Source organism: Danio rerio, chromosome 10, assembly GCF_049306965.1.
Source record: "Danio rerio strain Tuebingen ecotype United States chromosome 10, GRCz12tu, whole genome shotgun sequence".
Classification (NCBI taxonomy): Eukaryota; Metazoa; Chordata; class Actinopteri; order Cypriniformes; family Danionidae; genus Danio; species Danio rerio.
In genome coordinates, this window is record NC_133185.1 from 31,728,578 (window position 1) to 31,745,928 (window position 17,351).

The 17,351-nt window shown below is 36.3% G+C and overlaps 2 protein-coding genes across 25 annotated transcripts in view; one reads left to right on the forward strand and one right to left on the reverse strand.

Annotated features, from left to right (window-relative positions):
* mcf2b (MCF.2 cell line derived transforming sequence b) overlaps nucleotides 1–17,351 on the reverse strand; it is a 37,095-nt gene that overhangs the window by 10,541 nt on the left and 9,203 nt on the right. For 13 of the 19 annotated variants that reach the window (XR_012386373.1, XR_012386372.1, XR_002457269.3 and 10 more), the window contains 16 exons: nucleotides 15,431–15,550; nucleotides 15,039–15,155; nucleotides 14,628–14,777; nucleotides 12,620–12,744; nucleotides 12,313–12,427; nucleotides 9,442–9,561; nucleotides 7,895–8,086; nucleotides 7,624–7,815; nucleotides 5,402–5,573; nucleotides 5,237–5,325; nucleotides 5,063–5,148; nucleotides 4,831–4,897; nucleotides 2,070–2,185; nucleotides 1,863–1,932; nucleotides 1,631–1,723; nucleotides 1,354–1,446 (listed from right to left, as the gene is read on the reverse strand). Coding sequence is in view for 14 of the 19 variants with exons in the window: in XM_009305331.5 (XP_009303606.2) it covers nucleotides 1,354–1,446; nucleotides 1,631–1,723; nucleotides 1,863–1,932; nucleotides 2,070–2,185; nucleotides 4,831–4,897; nucleotides 5,063–5,148; nucleotides 5,237–5,325; nucleotides 5,402–5,573; nucleotides 7,624–7,815; nucleotides 7,895–8,086; nucleotides 9,442–9,561; nucleotides 12,313–12,427; nucleotides 12,620–12,744; nucleotides 14,628–14,777; nucleotides 15,039–15,155; nucleotides 15,431–15,550 (1,917 nt within the window). In the remaining 5 variants the exon portion in view is untranslated. Of the gene's footprint in view, nucleotides 1–1,353; nucleotides 1,447–1,630; nucleotides 1,724–1,862; nucleotides 1,933–2,069; nucleotides 2,186–4,830; nucleotides 4,975–5,062; nucleotides 5,149–5,236; nucleotides 5,326–5,401; nucleotides 5,574–6,067; nucleotides 6,170–7,623; nucleotides 7,816–7,894; nucleotides 8,087–9,441; nucleotides 9,562–12,312; nucleotides 12,428–12,619; nucleotides 12,745–14,627; nucleotides 14,778–15,038; nucleotides 15,156–15,430; nucleotides 15,551–17,351 lie in introns of those variants that run through there. The other 6 variants (XR_012386374.1, XR_012386375.1, XM_073914843.1 and 3 more) reach the window with 4 other exon arrangements.
* LOC101883296 (solute carrier family 35 member F4) overlaps nucleotides 1–17,351 on the forward strand; it is a 53,988-nt gene that overhangs the window by 7,146 nt on the left and 29,491 nt on the right. For 4 of the 6 annotated variants that reach the window (XM_073914847.1, XM_073914845.1, XM_073914846.1 and 1 more), the window contains 2 exons: nucleotides 14,651–14,783; nucleotides 15,048–15,196. The gene's annotated coding sequence lies outside the window, so the exon portion shown is untranslated. Of the gene's footprint in view, nucleotides 1–14,650; nucleotides 14,832–15,047; nucleotides 15,197–17,351 lie in introns of all 6 variants that reach the window. The other 2 variants (XM_073914850.1, XM_073914848.1) reach the window with 1 other exon arrangement.

Below are 17,351 nucleotides of genomic sequence, written 5' to 3' on the forward strand. Positions count from 1 at the left end.
TATATATATATATATATATATACTAATATAGTATATTGATCGCAAGTGCTCAGTTTGTGATCACATCTCGGTTTTGTTCTGTTGATATGTAATTTTCGTAGCTTGAAACAGATGGAAATATGACTGCTATTAGTATGACTACTATGGCGAAGGCTTAAACGGAGCAGTGCTCATGATATCGAGCGGAAAAAAGAAAAAGACAGCTGGGAAACATAACCTACTTTGTATTTTTGTAGGAAACAGTTAGGATCTTTTTAAGGGAGGAGGTGTGTGAATTGTTGCTGTCGGTCTATCACTGAATGTGAATATCGAAAAGAAAACCAACTTAGCTCCGCTCCTTTAGCGCCCCTCACAGAGCTCACAGATCCACGCTGGAATTTCTCATCTTAGGTTTTTGGTTTTGAAAAGGGAAAAAATTCCACCACCTTGTCCAAACTTTAAGGATACCGGGTGTCAGATTTGCACAATTCATATGCACAACGCTTTGGCTTATTTCCCTTGCTCGAAAGCTTGACAGAGCCCCTGCACGTAGCTACGGTTGCTAAGCCACGATTGGTGGGTAGCGCTTTTTCCGGTGTGGCTTAGCGAAGGGTCAATTCTGTAACTACTAGGCTGGCCAATAGGGGTCCTTCAGATCTTTAATATACTGTTAGACTGTGCCGTACTGAATTTTGAACTTTTGTTACTTCATCTTTATATCTGAAGTTTCTATTGAAATTTTTGAATAAAGCTTTAAAAATGTCATCATATTTTATATTAAATAAGTCATTACCTTTAAAATAGGATTTTTAAAAATATATAGCCTATAATAGTGTATGAGTTACCAGACTGCCCCCGAAGGTGTGTGTGATCATTTTGTCCAACAAGCAAAGTTTTTTTCACCTTTTTGAAAGACAAGTCTGAAGTAAAGTCATGTTTTTGTTAGCAGAACTTTGCTAGGCAAGAGAGGCACACATATGCAATGGCACGGGAAAGGGTCACTGAAATGCTTGCGGCCAGTTTAATCATTCAAGGTAGAAATACTCAGAATGTATATGTGTTTTGTAATTTTAATAAAAATAACAATGTTTGAACTAATGAGACACAGATTTAGGAAAAGTCAGAGTATAGTAGTGTATTTTAATGAATTGCAATATTAAAAAAGGTCAAAATGACTGTCTCTGCTGAGTGTTAAGTTTATAGGTATGTGTGTTAGTATTTAAAAAATAATAATAATAAAGTGATATCGCCATGTACTGGCCTGGCATTATACAGTTTATAGTTGCTTTTGTGGATTTGCATAAAAAGGTATTTCGTTTATATAGTTTCTTTCTGTTGTGCAAATGAACTCTTAGTTTATTCTTATGTTTGCACCTTTAGAAGAAGCTGGTATTTGGTTAAACGTTGAACGGGTTTCAGCAAATATGAGTCCAGTCCCAATTTATGATCCAGTTTCCCTTTACACTCCTGCATAAGAGAAGTAGAAGCAAATTAGCTAAATAACAGTTAAAAAAAGACAAATATTCTGAATGTCCTAAAATAAAAATTCCAACAATCACCATCTATCAGTATGAATATCTGCTTGTCCGATTAGTAATAATGTCAATCAGCTGTTATTGTGTGATAAAAACAAAAATACACACTGTAATACCTGGATGAAGGCTGAATCTGAACACTGCCTCCAGAGGGCATCTGAGCGAGGCTTGTTCTGGCAGTAGCGCTCATAAACCTGAAAATGTTCCTTCTGCCAAAAATATTATGAGAGGACTTTCAAAGGGTATTAAGTAGTACCCATAATAATAATGAATGTCGGTTGTGATGCAATGAAAAGAAATGTACTTAAAAATTATGGCAGAAAATATTCAAAAATCCAGCTGGCTCACCCTTTCCAGAAATCTTGCACCCACTCTCTCTGGGGTCTCTAAGCAGCTCTCGAGGTCCTGCAAGAATATCCTGCGCAACAAACCAAAGTCAGCATGAATGCGTGAATGTGTGCACAAATATATGTGTGTGTGTGTGTGTGTGTGTGTGTGTGTGTGTGTGTGTGTGTGTGTGTGTGTGTATTGGAGGGTTGTGGGCACATTTCTCACCTGCTGTGGAATTTATAGATCTCCGGCAGATTTCCAAACAGATCTTCTTTCTTGTTTCGCAGTACAGATGGCAGTATATTAGAGAGAGCCGGGTTGTCCATTTCTGCTCTGTAACCCTGCCATCCAGTAAAAGAAAAATATGCAAAATTTAAGACCCAAAGTACTCTCGCTATAGTATGCACACAGTGTGAGACATGTCATGTGCACAGAAGCCAAGTGTTTTGAGTTAATTTTGCATTACTTATTTTGTCCACAAGCTAGGCCAAAGTATCATAGTTGGAAAAAGAAGCAGAGAACAACAAACTACTGAATACGCCAAAAACAACATCGCTGCTTCCGAAACCGCATACTTCCATACCATCTAGTACACTAAAATCAGTATGCGAGCCGAGTAGTGTGTACGAGTTAGAAACCGAAAATCAATATGCGAGAATTACCCTGATGACCTACTACTTCCGGCGCGATTTTAAAGTGTGCATCAGATAGACGCTGCGCTATCCCATGATGCCCCACGAGAGAATTCGAGAATGGGAGTGAAGCGACGCAACTCATGTGGGTAGGTCACATGATCATGACAAAATTTTTAGATATTAGATATTACTATCTGTATTGTTCGTTTTTAGGTTATCTATAAGCTAGTGCGCACCAAAACAGTGACAAAAAATACGTATAGAAAATATAAAGCAGATATAAACATGTAAAGCTTGAAGTTTTTCACTTCCGCCTAAATGGATCAACGGTTTTATTTACGTCACCTCATACTTCAGTTTCTCATCAAATCATGACCAATCAAATGCTCTATAGTATCTGACATGCCCTGCCTCCTTCCCGTCTCCGCCTTCTTCAGTAGACTTTTAAGTTGGAAAAGTTCATTTACACAAACACCCCAACAGAAGCTGGGAACCCAAAATAGCCTTCTGGGAACCCAAAAACACAAGCTTTTAAAAACTTTTTGAAATCATTAACATTATGTGGAAATAGTGAGATTTTGAACATTTATGTTATGTTCATTCTATGCACATGCATCAAACAATTAAAACAACAATAGTGGACTACAGGACCATACATGCACAGGTGCTCTACAGATGCTCTGTTGCTTTACAGAGCGACATCTACTGGCCTGGCATGCATAATATAGTGTGTTCTGTCATTTTTGTAACACAAAAAAATTTTGTGAAAATTTTTAAAAACAATCTGCCTTTAGTGCATTTTTCTTGGAATGTACAGTTAATGGCAAGGGATTTGCATGCAAATTTTGGCAGTAAAGAGAACTCTCTGTAATCAGCAGTACAGCTTTATTGGAACAGCGTTTAATACATGGAGCCAAAATTCACTGACACTCTATGCATAACATTGTGGACAATTTAAAAGTGCAATTCTGAAATGGAAAATAATCATTCTGCAATTAGACAGGCCATTGCATCACTACACAGTGAACTATGGCTCTGTGTTGCTACATTTAAAAACATTTTAAAATAACACATTTAACAATGTGTTTTTACTCCAAACTCGCCTTCAAGTGTTTGAAATGAATCATTCTATGAGATAGTTTCATAGTTATGTGTTTATTTGTCACATTGAATCAGTAAAAGTAGTTAAATCTACTGCTCTCATATCTCATCTCTCTTCTTTGCAGCAAATTTGGAGTAGTTTTACTACTGATCACAGAGCTGTGCTTCCCTGACAAGATGTGCATGAGAACCTCAGCTTTACTGAATTTAAATCTCAATTTTATTTTAAATTATTATGCAGCCCTACATCATTGTTTTCTAAATGTACCCTAAATCCGTGGTCCCTAACCCCCAGACCGCGGACTGGTACTAGTACGTGGATGAGTTGGTACTGGGCCTCAAAGGAAACCATGAATTATTTCTGTTTTATTTATTATCTGAGTCTGAACGATCTTTTATTTTGAAAAATGTCAGTATTCTCTCGCTTACATCTCGGTCACTTGAGAACCAAAATTTAACCCACAACCAGCAAAATGGGTAAGAAACAGACATCTTTGGAAAGTTTCTTTGCGAAGGGGAAAAGGCCTAGTGAAGGATCACCAAATTGCCAAGGAATGGATCCGCAAACCATTTGTCAACAAATCGGGTGAATCCTGCATGCCTGTGTAAGAGATCAACTGCTGGAGATTGCAAATGACAGCCGTTCACATACTGCGTCTTTTCCGCGTGAAAGTCCGTTATTTTCAATGAAGGCACGCGCATCTTTAGAAGTCATGCAAGTCAAGTGACAAAAACTGACCAATCAGCTTCAAATGTTGTATGGAATATACACATTTCGGTAGACTCAGAAAAACTATTTTTAATTTTCTCCATAAATAAAACTTGTATCAGAGATTCAGAAATGTTTTGTCAGCTGTTCATCTCCTGAGAAAATGGTTGATGGTCGCCCAGCAACCAACGAACCCCCGGGCCGCTGTAAAATTGTCAAGTGTTGACCGGTCCACGGTGATAAAAAGGTTGGGGACCACTGCCCTACATCACAGTGCAGAGTCATAACAGTTTTATTTTTATATAATAGCAGTCTCTACCAATGGTTCTACAGAAAATGTCAGCAAAACAGAAAAAATGTACATAACTATAAGCTGTGAGTCACTGTATCACTATAAACTACAGTGTGAAAGCAAAGATGTGATTTCAAAATGAGTGCATTTACATGAGGTCATCTACAACATTGCAGATGTTAGGCAAATAGGATGAGAGAAAACAATACACAGGCCAATTACTTCAAGGTCATTTGGTCAAGACATTACCAGCAAAACAGACATCAGCTCCTCCACATAGATTCTCTCCGTCTCAATCAGCTCCTTCATTACACGGCTGCAGAAGCGAAGGATGCGTGGGCAATAACAGAGGAGAGAGGGTAAGAAAGAGATGAGGACAGAAAGGGAAAGAGACTGGTGCAAGACAGACAAAGAAAGGAGGATGAGAAGGATTCCGTGATTCATAAGCACATTTTTGTCAAGATATTGCATAAGTGCTTACCGTTTATGTTGGTCGGGATTCTCGACTCCCTCTGGACCGTAGGACAGACAGCTGCGGTTCTCCTCATAGTCGTGCATCACCTCTATCTACAAGAGCCAGAAATACATTTCTGAAGATGTCAGCAAGAAGTAGACGCAGTATAATTTTGAGATAAACAAGGACAATAGGTCAAACCTTCTTAGTGTTGGGACCTTTCCGTGAGGCCTTTTTACCAGGCAGAGCAAGATCGAAAGAAAACCTTAAACTGGAGTTCACGTCAAAACCTTCAAAAATAGAAATAAAATATTCAGACAAACGGGGATGTTATGTTTACCATGTGTTTGAAACAGATAAACATACTGTGTTTAGGAGAGAATAGAGGAGATTTGCAGCGCGGGGAGGTCTCAGGCCTCGGAGCGACTAGCTGGATGGGTCTGACCTGAATATCAGCCAGTTTCCTCAAGCAGGCCTGTCTGCTCTGGATCATTCCCTGCACTGTTGATACCTTCTCCGTGACAGACTCTATCTGAGACTAACAAGAAAAGAACAGCAGGTAAACCTAAAATAGACGTTCGATTGATAGAGATTGAGTAAGGATTCACTGTAACAAAAGAGGACACAAGCAATGTTGCATTTCAGACAAGTGGATTTCTGGCACTGGAGGTGAAGAGTGCGCCAACAATGAAGCTAAAGACTACAGCCTCCAGTGTTTATCACAATAGGGGAGTAAGATCACACATACTATTAATAGCCCCATCTGGGTCACGGCACCACTGTAAATGTTCTTGTTGTACTCAAAGAGGACGGAGTGGGATTTGAACCAGAGTTTTTAGGGGATACACTAACAAGGACAGTAAGCACAGCTGAAGCCAACTGAAGCAAACCTATTGCAAATGAGCATTTACAGCATGGGAAGCAAAGACACTAAAGACTGCAGCCTCTAATATTAGTTGTCAATGCCTTTTGATAAAAGGGGAGTGAAGTTTACACACACAGATCTTACTGGCTGCCTTCTATTTCACTCACCCCTATACACTTAATCCTGTCCGGGTTATGGCACCAATGTGACCCTTCCAGTTTTACTCCCAGCATTGGGTGTGGGATTCAAACCAATGTTTTCTGCATGGGCTGTGAATGTATTAACAAGTGTTTTAGAAAAGTGAGGTTTGGCCACATTGCATTTACTTTTTGGCCTCTTTTGAGTGAATATTTCTACTAAAATTCCCTTAAATAAATAAAACTCTAAATGAGGCAAAGTTTGACAAATAGACATGCAAAGTTAATGTGGTTGACACAGCTCAGATAATTCAGTTTAGAAGAATCATTTGAGTTTATATTGAAGATACAACTGATTGCAGGAGTTAATAGAAATATGATCTTCTTTGGCTCTCGGTGAAGGCGGTCACACTTTTTTCCTCTCCCATATCTCTCCTGGCTGGCTCCTCTTGTCTCGTCTTATTCTTTCTCTGGGGCTCTCCTTGCCCTGCTCTACAAACAAATAAGGAATCATGGATTTGATCAACTGGTCTCTGAATGCAATTGACACCATCTTCTCAATGAGAAGTCTGGGTTCGGGGGAACCTAACTGTCCTGTAAGGACGTTTGCAGCTGGATACATGATGGACGGTTGGGAGAAGTGGCACGTCGTGTGCCTGGCCACTCTGTCCCTGGAGGATATTGAAGATATCTATCTATTCAGAACTTTGACAACAGGGTTTCTGCTGATGGGCTTAGGCGGAGCCCTGGGGTATCGATGATTGATGAAAGTGGTCAGTGTGGCTCAAAACCCCACCAAGCTGGCCGGCTGGGTTGATTTTGGTGAGCAGAGTTGTTACAAATCAGACAGTGCTTATAGCTAATTGGAAAAAACCTGGAGACCAGTGATAGAAATTAGATATCTGCAAAATTGGCAGATATTGATCCAAATTTGAAAACACTTTTCTTCTCTTTCGGCGTACCTGTAACTCTCCTATCAGACGGCCTCTGCAAGAGACAAACAACTTCTCCAAGAGAACAAGATAATAATAATCACTACCTACCCCCGCATCCCACGCCTTTGTGTGCTTTCACCCACCTGTGTGGGTAGGAAGGTCTGTGACCAGCGCCCCCTGGCTGCAGGACCAGATGACTGCCACCTTCATTGGACTATATCCACATCCCATTCCCATCCCCTGCTGCAATGTTATGTCTATATCTACGTGTTTATGTGCTTGCGCTGGGGCTTTTGTTCCCTGATCTCACACTGCCCTACTTCAAGGACAGTTCGTGGGGTATTTTTTTCACCTCCCTCTTCCTAAATGTGTCTTATTTCCTCTTTCTAAAAGCTACCTATTGTTTGACCTGTCTTCCCCTGAAATATGTGATTTTTGTGTATGGTCGGGGGGTCCAATTTTGCAACATGTAAGGGTGTATGTGACAAATATAGGCTTCATCATCATAATACTCCAGAGGAGACATGTGCAACTGTAACCTACAGTCTTTGTTCTCATAAGAAAAATTAGAGCGGTAGGAAATTAATATGCTTAGCAATCAATCCTCTGCTTGTCTAACGAAATTAAATGAGACGTTGTGAGATACAGTACCTGCAGCTGTGGTGTGAGTACTGCCTGAAACTCCAGATTGAGGATATCCAGGTTAGAGCGTAGGACTGAGGGTGCCGTCTCCATCAGCGTCTCAATGTCCCGCAGGGCTGCCTGCGCCCCCTCTTTGGACTGAAACTTATCCAGCAGCTGGTTCGCCAGCAGATAAGCCCCCTCATCACACCAACGCACAGTCTGCCCATACACAGAAATGCACAGTCTCTATGTGCTTTGCATAAATCCATATATTACATGATGCATGCATAGGTAATACCTCCTCCAACCGCAAAAGCAGGTCTCGAATGCGTGTGAGAGATGCCCGTTTGGCACGTAGAGCTGTTGTGAGAGTGTCACAGTGATGCCTCAGTTCATTGCAGCGCTGAACTATTAGGGCAAGAGCGTAGTGATGACTGGCTGCCAGCTGGTGCCCATGCAGAATAATAATCTGAGCACGGCCCATTTCATCCTGCAAGAACAACAGAGCGCTCTCAGCTTTTGATCAAACTCCAAATTTATGTGTTTGTGTGTGTGTGGGGGGGGGGGGGGGGGGGGGTGGGGTGCATCAGTTAAAAGACTATCTATCTTGTTGGTATTGGTTTAACTTCAGTCAGCATTTTTGGTGTGCAGAGCATTTAGACTGAAGTCCAGTCTAGTATTCACTGTAGGGGAAAAGTTACTTTTAAATTTAATATATCACAATATAGCATTATTCCTTTTTTAAGTAACTGAATGTAATGGTTACTTTTTAGTAATACTAATGTGTCTTGTTACTTTTCCATTCCCACATCTGGGCTGATCTTATTAAAGGAAAACTACTGTGTAAATATTTTCAGTGTGTTCTTTTAATAATAATAGTTATTATGTATACAGTTGAAGGCAGAATTATTAGCCCCTGTTTGAATTTTTTTTCTTTTTTAAATATTTCTTAAATGATGTTTAACAGAGCAAGGAAATTTTCACAGTATGTCGGATAATATTATTTCTTCTAGAGAAAGTCTTATTTGTTTTATTTCGGCTTGAATAAAAGCAGTTTTTTATTTTTTAAAAACCATTTTAGGGTTAAAATTATTAACCTCTTTAAGCTATATATTTTTTACAATAGTCTACAGAGCAAACCATCGTTATACAATAACTTGCCTAATTAACCTAATCTGCCTAGTTAACCTAAATACCCTAGTTAAGCCTTTAAATATTACTTTAAGCTGTATAGAAGTGTCTTGAAAAATATCTAGTCAAATATTATTTACTGTCATCATGGCGAAGATAAAATAAATCTGTTTTTATAATTAGTTATTAAAACTATTATGTTTAGAAATGTGTTGAAAAAAAATCTCTCTGTTAAATAGAAATTGGGGGAAAAATAAACAAAGGAGCTAATAATTCAGGGGGGTTGATAAATCTGACTTCAACTGTATATAAATGTGGAATCACATTTGTGCAGTCGGTCTTTCAGCTTTTCTGGACTGCATAAAGGGATACTCAGTCTTTTTCTGTGCAAGTGATATGAGTAGTTAGTTACATGTTACCATTTAAGCTATAGAGCTACACTAAGTATCATGTTTACACAACACATCTGAATTTACTCCCAGTTTCTATCAACGCAGGAACAGAAGAGCTGTCAGTCGATATGTGTGAAACAACCTAACTAGCGTTACTTTTTTTAAAAAGTAACCTAAAATTTATCTTGAAAATCAAAAACTAATCCATTATTTTATTAGTTATTTGAAAAAGTAATTTGATTAAATAACTCAGGTTACTTGTATTGCATTACCCCAACACTGGTATTTACTAGTGAAAAAGAGATTGTGAGATATTTTCTACCTCGGCTGTGTTTTCAAGCATCTCGAGGTCTTTGAGCAGCTGCTCCGTCTGAGCCACGGTTGTCCCCACAGATGCGATAGCTTTCTCCTGGATATTGAGCTTCTCTAGAATGGCCTCCATCTATGAGCAGATCAGGGCCACATAATTATTTTTCAATGATGCTTTTGAGTTTAATATTCTGTTCTGCTTTAATACTCTTTTACAAAAAAGAAATATAGCACTGTTTAATTAGTATTGATATAATAACAAAATGCATTTGATATAAATCTTTCAATAAAAATAAGTAAAATTTACTGTTAAAAAATGGCAGCAATGTTAAAAATACAAAAGAAACCATAAAAGAATTGATGTCTGTTTTGCTGGTAATGTCTTGACCAAATGACCTTGAAATTACAGTGAACAATCATATTTGATTAATTTAAAGTGTTAATACACCAATGTTTTGAAGTACTAATGTCTACACATTGTACCTGCAAAATGCAACCAAAAGCATGTCAGGGATGAGAAAGTCATGACCCATAACCCAATACTCATCACCAGATCTTTGCTATTTCTGCGCAGAATTTTGTAAAAAAAAAAAAAAAAAAAAATAATAATAATAATAATAATAAAAATCTGCAGATTTATGTGGAATAATTTTGGGAGTATATAGTAACTAAAATCTTAAAACATTCAATAAAATAATACCTTTTTATCTTTTATTTAAGGTTTGCAATGCAAATTCAATTAGATAAACATGTTTGATAAACAAAGTCTCTCATGTAATATCTACTAAAAGACATAAAATTGTACTTCATATAAAGAAAATCATAAACATTTGCATATTAGTTAGAATATTACTGAAATCAATATATAAACTGTATATATATAAACACATATTTACATAAGTAAATAAATAAACAGACTCATTGATGGGCTAAAATATCTGCAGATTTCTGCATGCACAGATTCTGTGGGCCGACTCAGTAGGGATGTAACTATTCACTGTGAGTCGTTTGAAAATCGATTCATGTGACAATTCAAATTGATGCAAATGTTGAATGAATCGCAATACATGTTTTGAACAGATTGAGCCATTTTTTTTACAGGCCAAAACTCACTTTACCTGCATATCAGCAGTGGGCAAGAGGTGGAGCGGCAGACTAAAATTACAGCGGGGTGTGTGCAAATATTGCAGAAAGACGTTTACTTACACTAACAGAACAATGACTATGATGCAGCACAGTGAAAAAACAGGTATTAGATTGTTCCTTCTTTACCTTCTTTTTTCAGTTTAGTTTATGAATATTTTAAGAATTTGCTTATTATACCATATATTATATATTATAATCAGTATTTGATGCCAGTGGCCAGTCCCCTGAAGCAGAAGGGGCTATTGACCACCTCTGTACACACTGCTCTCTGGTTTAGGAAAAGATTTCTCCCCACACCAGCCACCTCAGTCACCAGTGAAAGAGTTTTTTCATCAGCAGAGAACATTGTAAATGTACACAGATCTCAGCTTATGCCAGAAAGCATAGATATTTTGATATTTATTTAAAAAAATGTCCCGGCACAGTCACACTTTTAGATTGCTTGTATTAAAGAGCCTTCTTTAATTTGTATTGTTCATTTTTGATTTGGAATTCATTTTAAATTTGTAATGTAGCGGCACAGTCAAAGTTTTAGTTTGCTTATACTAAAGAGTCTTCTTTAGTTTGTATTAATCACTTGTTTTATTTGCGTTTTGTTTTAAAATTCCAATTTAGTTATTGCAGAAAAGATTTTTGTTTTGTAAAAACAATTTGTCATCTTAGAACTATAAGGTTTTATCTGACATTTTTGTCAAAATTGAGTTATTGACATATTCTTATTAAATGATAACTTAGTTACATTATAGGATGTTTTTTATAAGTTGTTTACATTTTAAGACTTTTTATTTAAAAAATAAATGTACACACATACTGTTTGCTATGGAATGCAAAAACTTTGAATATCAATATCTCAAAATCATTCAGAACGCAGATCGAACCTTATAATTCCAAGGTGACGAATTGGGCAGTATTTGAGAAAAAATGAAAGGGCTCTTTTTCAACTTAAATTTGCCTCAATTATTTTTGTTAAAAAAATTGTGACTAAATTGTGAGATTAGTATCATGAATCGTTTCGTATCGTGTTACATCCATACTACTCAGCATACACTATAAACTTCTAGTGTCACACAACTACTAAGCACCATCATGGTAGTAACACAGACATGAATAGTAGTGTGAATGCAACAGAATACAATAGAACAAAATAGAAGTAATGCAATAAATATTATTTATCAACATCAAATGTAACAAACCTCTAATGTAAATAACTCATGAGAAAAAAAAACATAGTAATGTCAACCAAAATCGCATAAAAAGTGAATTATCAATGCAGGAAATTCTGGAAAAGTAAATTTACAGTTATTACTGTATATACTATAATAAGAAATCAGACTATTAACCAGGTTACAGATTTTTACTGTAGCGTTTTTACAGTCCAAAATGGATCTTTCCACAGCTAATATCTTTGTATTATTCACATAGTGTAATGCATTGTGAAACTTATTTAAATAACTGGATAAAATGTAAAGTGAGCATACAGATTAAAATGTCAAAGCAGTTTGCATTGGTAAACCCTTTTTATTCTGTTCATTCTGTTTTGACTTCTCAAATCACATTTAACAGTTACGCGTAGCCCAGCAAAATAGCAAAATATCAGACATAAAAGCAATTGTGTGTCTTAAATGTCAGTATAAATGCTTAGGGATTCAAGACGAAATGTATTATTAACAGGAAAGCAGTGTTTTAAAGAAACCTACTGTTATTTTCACACTTTTAGTTCACAAACACTGGCTCATACCTCATGGAAGCTGAGCTCGTATTGGAGCAGCTGAAGGTATTGTTGGAGCTTGAGGTGGTGCTTCTCAAAAAAGCCATCAAAAGCCATCTCCATGTCCCGTAACTGTGCCACGAGCCTGATAGAAACAAATAAACATGATTTATGATTTATTAGTGAAAGATTATTGGGATAAATAGCTGGTTGGATACTCATTCAAATAACGGAGCATAAAATTAAAAGAGAAATCATATAAAGGCTCCTTAATTGGAGAGTTACTGAGCTTAACCTAAAAGAGCTGATGTTTTGAGTATTGCTGAGTGTACAGTACCTCTGCACTCTTTCTTTGTCTTGGCTGATGTCTCTGTCTTCTGCTGCAGCTCCTTCCACTGCTTTTGAAGCCTCCAGATTTGAGAGCAGCTGCCTTCCTTCTCTCATAACCGACCTGATGTCATCCTGTAATAGTTTTCAAAACATATGTCTCTACTTATGACATGTATATTGGGGTATAAGTCTTTTTTAAACAAGACTTATTATTTGGTGGTGAGACTGTGTTGTGGCAATCATTCCTACTATTGTATTAATAATTTTTGCATACATTATAATACGGACTCATTTCTTAACTTTAATTCACTTTAACTAGCATGAGCAAGCGTATAACTACACTCTCAGAAATAAAGGTATGTGAGCTTTCACGGGGTGGTACCTATTAAAAAGTTACACACTTGTACTTTTAGTGTCCATATTGTTACCTCAAAGGTATATATTAGTACCTACAAATTTTAAAAGAAACTCTTTTGTACTTTTTATGTACTGATATGTACCCTTAAGGTATAAATATGGACCTTCAAGGTACAGATTTGTAGATACCACCAACAGCTCGCATACCTTTTTTTTTTAGTAAAAGGTGAAGTAATGTTAATAAATGCTTTAGATTTATTGTACGTTGTCACTTAACAGGAACTAATATAGCTAACTAGGCAGACGCAGAGTGCTGTCGCCTCACAGCAAGAAGGTCGCTGGTTCGAGCTACGGCTGGGTCAGTTGGTGTTTCTGTGTGGGGTTTGCATGTTCTCCCTGCGCTCGTGTAGGTTTCCTCTGGGTGCTTAGATTTCCCCCACAGTCCAAAGACAAGCGGTACAGGTGAATTGGGTAGACTAAATGTAGTGAATGAGTATATAGATTTCCCAGAGATGGGTTGCAGCTGGAAGGACATCCCCTGCGTAATACATATGCTGGATAAGTTGGGGGTTCATTCTGCTGTGGCGACCCCAGATTAATAAAGTTAAGCCGAAAATAAAATAAATGAATGTATGAATAATATAGCTAACTAATGTTATAAAGTGTTACAATATGTTTTACAGAAGTCATAATACCAGATTGAATGTCTGAAGTTCAAAATCTAATTTAAAGTTGGGAGTAACCGTTCTGCATGTTAAAAGCTTATTTGTTTATAATTTGCATTAAAAAGTTTTGTTACACAATTATTAATTCCATTTTCAGTTATATTTTCTTGGGCGGCATGGTTGCTCAATGGTTAGCACTGTGGCCTCACAACAAGAGAGTCATTTCTGTGTAGAGTTTGCATGCTCGTCCTATGTTCACGTGGGTTTCCTCTGGAATGCTGCGATTTCCCCCACAGCCCAAGAACATGGGGTACAGGTGTATTGAATAAACTAAATTGATGGTAGTGTATGTGTAAATGTGAGAGTTTATGGGTGTTTTTCCAGTACTGGGTTGCAGTTGGAAGTGCATCCACTGCATAAAAGATATGCTGAATATGTTGGTGGTTTATTCTGCTGTGGCCACCTTCGATGAATGAAAGGACTAAGCTGCAGGAAAACTAATGAATTATATATTTACTATTTTCTTCATCGTCTTCTTTTTGTTTATTTGTAATCTGTACAAGATTCTTTGTTAGATGTCTTGCATTGGCACAACATTTTCTTTTTGTTTATTTTTTCCGTAGTGAAAATCAATCATTGTGATTTACACTAGTTTATTTTGATGAAAAAAAAAACATTGAAAGTCTGGGACTCAAAATTGTATTTAATGCTGGGAATAAGTTTTTTTTTTTCAAGCCAGTGTATTATTTTAAATGCCAGACTTATTAAAAATCCATAATATTTACAGTAATGTGTAATATATAATGTATATTATAATATTTTTAAATACATGATATCATTTTAATTGCATAACATAGTACTGAATTTGAATTAAAGCAGAGCATTTTATATATATTTATTATTATACTGAGCAATAATTATTTATTATATTATATAAAGAGACCTTATTATATTAAAACATCTGTTCAGCTTATAATACACATTTGTCCATACCTTCATCTGTCTGTATTTTTCAGTGTGTGATCTGAGTAGGTACTCAATGCCGCTGGCGTCATCCGGCAGCTCAATCTCGGACAGCTCTGTGCCGAAGGTCTGCAGGAGCTGAGCGATTTCCTTCACGGTCACAGCAAAACTCTCTATGGCCTGCAGGTGGCAGCACACACAGACATTATGCATTACTCAGCATTTCCTCCAACTGTAGGTCGAAGCATCCTAAAATGACACTCACATGACATCACAATGAACAGGAATTAAACTGATATCATTAAATAAGAGATTAGATATGTTTGTTTCTCATCTGCATCAAAGAGTGAAGCATACAATACAACAGTTTGATTCAATATAATTCTATTATGCAATTTTTGTTCATTGTTTCCCCTGCATGAAAACAATATGCTGCTTTACGGTTCGTAGGACAATCCAGTCACTGTGGCATTGCTCCAGACTCCCACCAAACTCAGTGCTCAGTTGGTTTTCATCAATGAAGCGAAGCAGGTCCGACAGAGAGCTCAGCATTATCATCTGAATGAAGCAGAAGAGGAGCAGAGAATTAATTAGGCCTGGTATGTGTAATGAAAAATAATTTCAATAAAATTAAGTATGCATAATGCATTTGATTAGTGAACTAACTATTAAGGCTTATTAATGGCCTAATTATTGTTTAACAAACAATATAAGCTATTTAATGTTTTCCTACATAATCAGGCAGTGACTGGCCTATGATTTAGCTCACATCTAATCACTATAAAGTAATTTTAGTAATTGTAGTAAACATTTTCATATTTATTTTCTCTTACCGGCATCTTGAGAGCAAAGTCGTCCTGACTGAATCTGAATCCGAGGTCTGTTCCAGTTGTCTGCGGGTGAGTTTTGGGTCTCACCACTAGAACCAAGTGCAGATGTCCAGGGAATGACATCTGAAAAAGAGATTTCAGTACTTTAAGCATGTAGCCAATCACACTCTTTCGGGTTATTTAAATGGTAATAAAACTAAAAATGTTATTATAAAAAAGGGTGGCTGCTTGCATAAGTGTTATAAGCAAACGTTTTTCCAATGAATGATCTTTAACACCACTGGGAACTTGTTCAATGCAATTCTTTAGAGTGAAAAAATCTAATCATTGAAATTTTCTTCACACTAAGAAATAAATGGTTCTTTGTGGAAAATAATACAGTTACAACTGTTAATAACTGATTAATTTTATCTTTGCCATGATGACAGTACATAATATTTTACTACATTTTTTAAGACATTTCTGCACAGCTTAAAGTGACATTTAAATGCTTAACTAGGTTAATTATGTTAACTAGGCAGGTTCGAGTAATTAGGCAAGTTATTGTATAACGATGGTTTGTTCTGTAGACTATCAAAAATAAAATTAGCTCAAAGGGGCTAATCATTTTGACCTTAAATGGTTTTTCAAAAATTCTAAACTGCATTTATTCCAGTCGAAATAAAACAAATAAGACTTTCTCCAGAAAAAAAAAAATTTCCTTGCTCTGTTAAACATCATTTGGGAAATATTTTACAGAGGTGGCTAATAATTCTGAGTTCAACTATGCATGTTTATATATATACAGTATATATATATATATATATATATATATATATATATATATATATATATATATATATATATATATATATATATATATATATATATATATATACATACACCTAAACATAGTAATAAACATAGTTTCATTATAAAGAAACTTTTGTGTTAAAGGTTTCCAAAAAAAAAAAAAATTTTACTCACTATTTATTTACTCACCCTCAATTTTTTTCCAAATAATGAACTCAAAAGAAGATAACTATTCACATCCATGGTAAAGAAACAACTAATATTATGGAAGTCAATGGCTTTTGGTGTCCAACATTGTTTAAAGCATCTCCTTTTGTGTTTAACTGAAGAAAGAAACTCAAACTGATTTAGAACAAGTGAAGGGTGAGTAAATGATGACAGAATTTTCATTGATTTATTTATTAATGCCAATAAAACCTTTATTTTACGAGTGTCCAAATGTTTACTAAAATGCTGGTTAACACTTTATTTTGATGGTCTCTATTGCACATTTTGTTGACTAAATGCAGCCTTGCAACTACATGCCAATTACTTATCATTTGAGTATTAGTAGACTGTCTGCATAATATCTGCTGGTATACTGCTCCTTTAACAGACATTTAACTGATTATAAGAAACTTTGCAAGTACGTCAACTAACCTAACAGTCTACTTATAATCTGTTAAGAATAAGTTGGCATCTAGATGCAATGTACCTTCAAGTCAACAAAACGTGTTAAAGGGACCATCAAAATAAAGTGAAACCAAATGCTGTTCATGGCATTACTGTAAATCTCGTTTTATCATCCTCGATCCTCCCACTTAATGCCTTCATAGATGTAGAAATGTGGGTCAGACGCCCACCCATATTTCCATAAATGCACATATTAAAATGACGATTAAGTTAGAAATTAAAATCAAATGTATTTTAGCCTTAAAATAGCTAAAAGATTAAACAAACTGCTCTTCTGACACATTTCTTGCTGATTAAAGCATAAAATTTAGTCTTGCTAAGCAACTGCTCTGCACTTTTTTTACTCAAAGCCTTAGAAAAGCTAAATCTATAGAGCAGGCTGGATTTGTTGACTCCGTTGAACTGCTAATGCTGACAAGTAAGTGTAGGCTGTCTGTCTTCACTCTGTCTGATAGACTCA